Source organism: Myzus persicae, unplaced genomic scaffold (genome assembly GCF_001856785.1).
Source record: "Myzus persicae strain clone G006 unplaced genomic scaffold, MPER_G0061.0, whole genome shotgun sequence".
Lineage (NCBI taxonomy): Eukaryota > Metazoa > Arthropoda > Insecta > Hemiptera > Aphididae > Myzus > Myzus persicae.
The window spans coordinates 441770-447257 of NW_019100526.1; the positions used below are offsets into that span (position 1 = coordinate 441770).

At 29.0% G+C, this 5488-nt stretch overlaps 1 protein-coding gene across 1 annotated transcript; it reads right to left on the bottom strand.

Moving 5' to 3' along the window:
* Positions 1 to 2986: 2986 nt before the first annotated feature.
* LOC111030417 lies at positions 2987 to 4339 on the bottom strand. Its single transcript, XM_022309897.1, has one exon. It carries the CDS (start codon positions 4337 to 4339, stop codon positions 2987 to 2989), a length of 1353 nt encoding a protein of 450 aa, XP_022165589.1.
* Positions 4340 to 5488: the final 1149 nt, after the last annotated feature.

A 5488-nucleotide genomic window follows, 5' to 3' on the forward strand; every position in this document is an offset into this window, starting at 1 on the left:
CCGTGGCCGTTCGGTCGCCGGCCGCCGCGATCTTCCTCCACCCGCTCCGTCAGGATCCTCCTCCACACTTCACCCCACCATATTATCATCGCTGTGTACACTCGCACGCGGCGGCGGCGGCCGACCACTGCATCACGTCCGTCGTGAGTAACTCGTAGTCGCCGCCGGTGGAGCGCTCCGGTCGCCGGCGAAGACGACGTGAAAATTCCGTTGGCCGAGATTTGTGTTTTAAAAGTTTTTTATTTTTTTATTCTTAAACAATAAAAAAAGGCGAATACAGCCCCTGTCGTATTTTTAAGATTCTCAGCGAAGCGATGAATGTATTTATTGATTTTACAATCAATGATAATGATATGACGTAGTGTGTGTGTGATTTTTTTCGTTTTCGCCATCTTTTGGAACAGTAAAAATGTTTCAAACCTCAACTTTGAGGTAGTTTCTGGTAGAAAATCAGATCTAGTTGATATTACTTTTGGTTATTAAAATTTTGTCATCAAGGAAAAAAAATATTAATCACGGGAATTTGGACTAAATTGATTTTGTTTTATTGTTACAATTCAAAACTGAATAACTCTATAGACTTGAAATGATTATCAAATATTTGTATTAGAATTTATTAAACATGTTATAACTTCCAAAGTATTTGGCTTATTTTGGGGTATTTATAAATATTATAAATGTTCAACTGTTTTTTTTTTCGAATGACTTATCTATAAAAACATTTTTGTTTGTCAGTGACATTTTCAGTCACAATTTTTTTTGTAAGTGTTAATAGTACGAATTTTCAAAAAATTTGTCAAAACCACAGAAATATATGTAAAGATTTTATTAATTGAAACTGTGCAATTTAAATATAGACTTGAAAATGTTATAATGTATGATTCAATCGATGAAGCTACAATTTTTAAGAAGTTAATATTTTTTATATTTTGATGACATTTTGGTATTATACTTAGTTAGTTACATTAAATAACAAAATTATCTGTTTTGTTGTAATTCAAAATATATAATTATAGAAACTTGAAATATTCTACTGTTGAATATAACTTTAACTATAATTTCTACCAGGTGGTCCATTTAAGTGCCTGACCCTTATTAAAATATTATTTTATATATATCATTTAATGCCATTTCAGAAAAACATCTAAGAAAAAAATTATTTTTACTATTTATACTTTTCACTTTTAAATTTTTTCAATTTATTACAGCATACATTTTTTATTTCATATTCCAAAGCAGAATATCATTCGGAGTAGATATAAAGCTTAATGTATAAAAATTAAAAATCAAATTTTGGAGAAGTAGTTCATAAGTGGTTATAATTATTTAAAGTTTAGATTAGTTTATCTAAACTTGAAATGCTTATAACTATAACGAGTAACGAACTAGTTGTCCTAAATGTGATCTTGCTGCAGTTCAAAATATTACAAAGAATTTTCTGTACAAAATAATGTATGTTGTCATTAAAAAAAGTAAAATCTTAAATAATGATAAAGATAAAAATAAATTTTTTTCAAAAAGTTGTTTTTTTTAGTAATAATAAGTGTAGACACTTGATTGTTCACAATGAAATGCTCAAAAATTCAAAATATTTAGACAGTTTTCAAGTTATTCCCAATAAATAAATATTTATAGGTGTCTGAAATGTTTAATTGTTGGTAAAGATTTTCAAACTATGCAGACAATTTAAAAAATGTAATACAAGATTTTAAATGTGTGGATTTGTGTATTAATTATTTAAAAATATTGAAAATATCTAGTGTCTGTATTTTTCATAAACTTTTGGAAGTTCAAAGCTTAACAATTTTTTAAAAATCATGAAAATTAAAAATTCATCCATAAAATATTTAGTATTAATAGCTAAGACTAATATACTAATATAGTTTTTTTGTTGTAATTTAAAATAATTATTCGTATGGCCTTGAAATTTTTCAGTTAACAGTTATCACCATTATGTACGTTATTATTTAATAATATATTATACACGTAATACACAGTTCTCAAAAAATTGATATTAATAGTTTAAGTTATTTGTTCCATAAACCAATATTCACACCGTTCTACTGTACATCGATATTCACTTGTAAGTTAATAATAGCTAGTAATATTATGTATAATAATTACCTCCAGGTATTTAATTTATGCCATATATGTTTTTTGCTAACATAAAACATTAATTCTATCAGTATTCCCAGTACCGTGCTAACTTTCATTGGCACCCCAGGGCAATAATTTTTGACACCCTTATGAAACATGCATATTTAAAAACATTGCTTTTATCCTTTAAAATGTAACAAATTTTTCCGCCCTAGGGCACTTGTCCCATTTGCCATCCCCGTGGTACGGATCTGAGTACCTACTCCTACAACAAAATATCCTTAGAAATATTATGTTCTCAGTTTCCGTCCAGAATCGATTTTCAACGGGTATACCGAGTGGTAATTGATAAATATTACACAATACTCAATAGTGATAGTTTTCCGACTTTTTTATGTATATTGTTTCAATATAATAACTGCACAGTAGGTAAATAATATATAGTATAATACCTACGATACTTAAAATGATTTTTATTGGTTATTATATTTTGATTACAATACAATAAAAATTCTTTCACAAATCAATGTCTTGCAGTCACTCCAGCAATCGGCTGATACCGAATTGGTTCCCGAGCTCCAACCCCACATGCCGAATTGGTTCCCGTCTGAAAAAGGTATTTTATTAAAGTAAGCCGAATTGGTTCCCGTTTAAAAAAGGTATTTTATTAAGTTGAGCCGAATTGGTTCCCGTTTAATTACGCACATTTTACAGGCTTAGGATTGTCAACTTAAAAGTAGGCTTGGTTAAAAATGTGCGTTAATGCGTGTTATAAAAAAAATGATATAATATTATATACAATTTTGAATCGTTGATTTTGAAGTCAACTATAGTCATCACTAGGTGTAGGTACAAAATACAAATAATAAAATATAATAAATACAATTATTTAAAATCGTTGATTTGCAAATTTGAAGCAAACTTTCTTTAAGTATTCAATTCGCGTAAGCTTCTCATTTGTGTACTCAGTCATACAATTTTCCAAGAATTTGTTATTTTTTTCTTGTTTGCTAGTAAGTTTCCTAGTATTATTACTTCGAAATTTAATATAATTTAATGTCTGAATACTGTTTAAAGTCTCCATAAAATAAAATATATTAGGATGGGCAGTTGTAAATTCTTTATTCAGCTTTGAATGGAACGATTCGCAACAATTTGTAGTCCTATCAATATTTTTGTCAAATCTAGCCCAAATTTTCGGTGGAAAGATACTGTCTGACATTATGTATGTATCATGAACGTAGTCGAAGAACTGATCCAATTTTGGGCAGTAGGGTTTTATGGCCATCAAATCATTATAAAAACAGTCTTCGACATCTTCAGGTGATAATAAGGGCAGTCCAAAAAATAGTTTAAGAAGTTGTCCGATTTCTGAAGCATTATCTTTAAATTCATTTGAGAGACCAAACTGTTGAATTTTTCTCCACCATGACTGACATAAATGGAATCTGCAACCTCTAACTGTAACTTGCTGTAGCTGTGAAGTTATGGCACTATGGATAGCTGTTTCAAAATCAACGAAAACCGTGCCAACTGTTAGATATTTTGCGACCTTATGTAAAGCAAGTATGTAAGTGTCAGTAGTCTTGTTCGGGAGTAGGCTGAATACGACAGGAACATAGCTATTTTGTACCTTGATAAAAATAGAAAATAATTGGTAAAATTGCTTAGGACAACTTTTGAATGTTCCATCGACAAATACCGTAGTGGCTTTCTTGAGTTGTTCCAAGTTCTGCGTGCATGTAAATGTAATTATATTGTTGACAGAATCGTTGTCATAAATAAAGTTTTCTCCGAGATTAGTTATTAACGAATATTCACTGACACTTTTATGCAGTTCTTCAAGATTAGAAGGTAACTTGGGAATTGTTCTTAATTTAGCAGCATTCAAATTTTTACGGACTCTGTTAATATCATTTTGAAGTAGTGACTCACTATGACTGTTTGAAGCTATCTCCTTGCGTATAATTTTTGATGGTCGCTCTGTAATAAGTTCGTCACATTTTCTTTTTAATGAATTTGTCAATTGTTGTCGCACAAGTGTACCATCGTTTTCACTTTCGTGGTTATGTGTTAATACTTCTTCACATAAACAATCTCCGTTCAATTTAACGTATGCTTTACATTTTCGTTTTGTACATATCCACCTCTGTATGTTATCTGCTAGGTTCTTTTGGAATCCAAACTTGTAATTGTCAATAATCAACAACTTAGTTCCCTTTTCACTAAACATAAACTCCATAATTACGAAAAATTAAAATTAAAAAACATAAATTCAAATACGAAGTACAAATTACAAATTTACACGATGTGTTATTCGAGACTGTACAGTGCTCACTGCTTACCAACATTATTGTCATTCGTACATAGGATATAGACGATATACCATACAGCGATAAAAGTACATATATCTTAATCGTTATCTTAATTGATCGGGATATCACAGATAATTTGCTAAACTTCCAATATATAAATATATTGCCATCTTATTGTATATTATACTATAGATTATAGAGTGTAGCCGTGTAGGTACATTTATATTTTATAAATTACCTGTACACAAACGGGAACCAATTCGGCTCAACTTAATAAAATACCTTTTTCAAACGGGAACCAATTCGGCCAAACGGGAACCAATTCGGTTACTCCCCAGCAATCTAACATTTTTGATTTTATTACAGATCTATTTATGAATTCAATTTCCCACATTAATGACATTAATACATAATAAAAATATTATATTGTATATTAAATGATACAAATGAATTCAATATAATCTACTATGACTTTGGTGGATTTGGTTCGTCCAAAAAATTTATTTTTTGTTAATAATTATTAAACCATTGATAAAACGTCAGACTTTGTATGTCAGATTTAAAAATTGATTGATGGAAAACATAATAAGCTTCTTATAAGGCATTACATATTATGTTGAAACATTGAACGAGACTTTAAGCTTTAAAGTTTCTCCAAAAATAAAATTCTAAGTGCACCTATAGATATCGGGTATATTAATATTATATACTAATACTATATACCAATAACTAGATATGCTTGTGAATTTCATTTCTAGACCTGTCCATCCAATTTTAACTTACAACTGACATGGTATCAATATATTTTTAAAGTTTTTGGTTGACAGGCTCAACTGCAATCTTTAAAATTAAGAATTTTCATCCATAATAATGATAGTGATATAAGTAACATAGAAAAATGTACCTTAATAAATTATGCCATATTATATTGTAGTTAAAATAATCAAACCATAATCATTTTAAATAATAAATAATAATAAATAAACAAAGCCGTAAATCAAAATAAATAAAAAATCATGATCAATGAATTATAATTATAAAAAGATAATATCAGAATTATTTTTAAAAAAATTGAT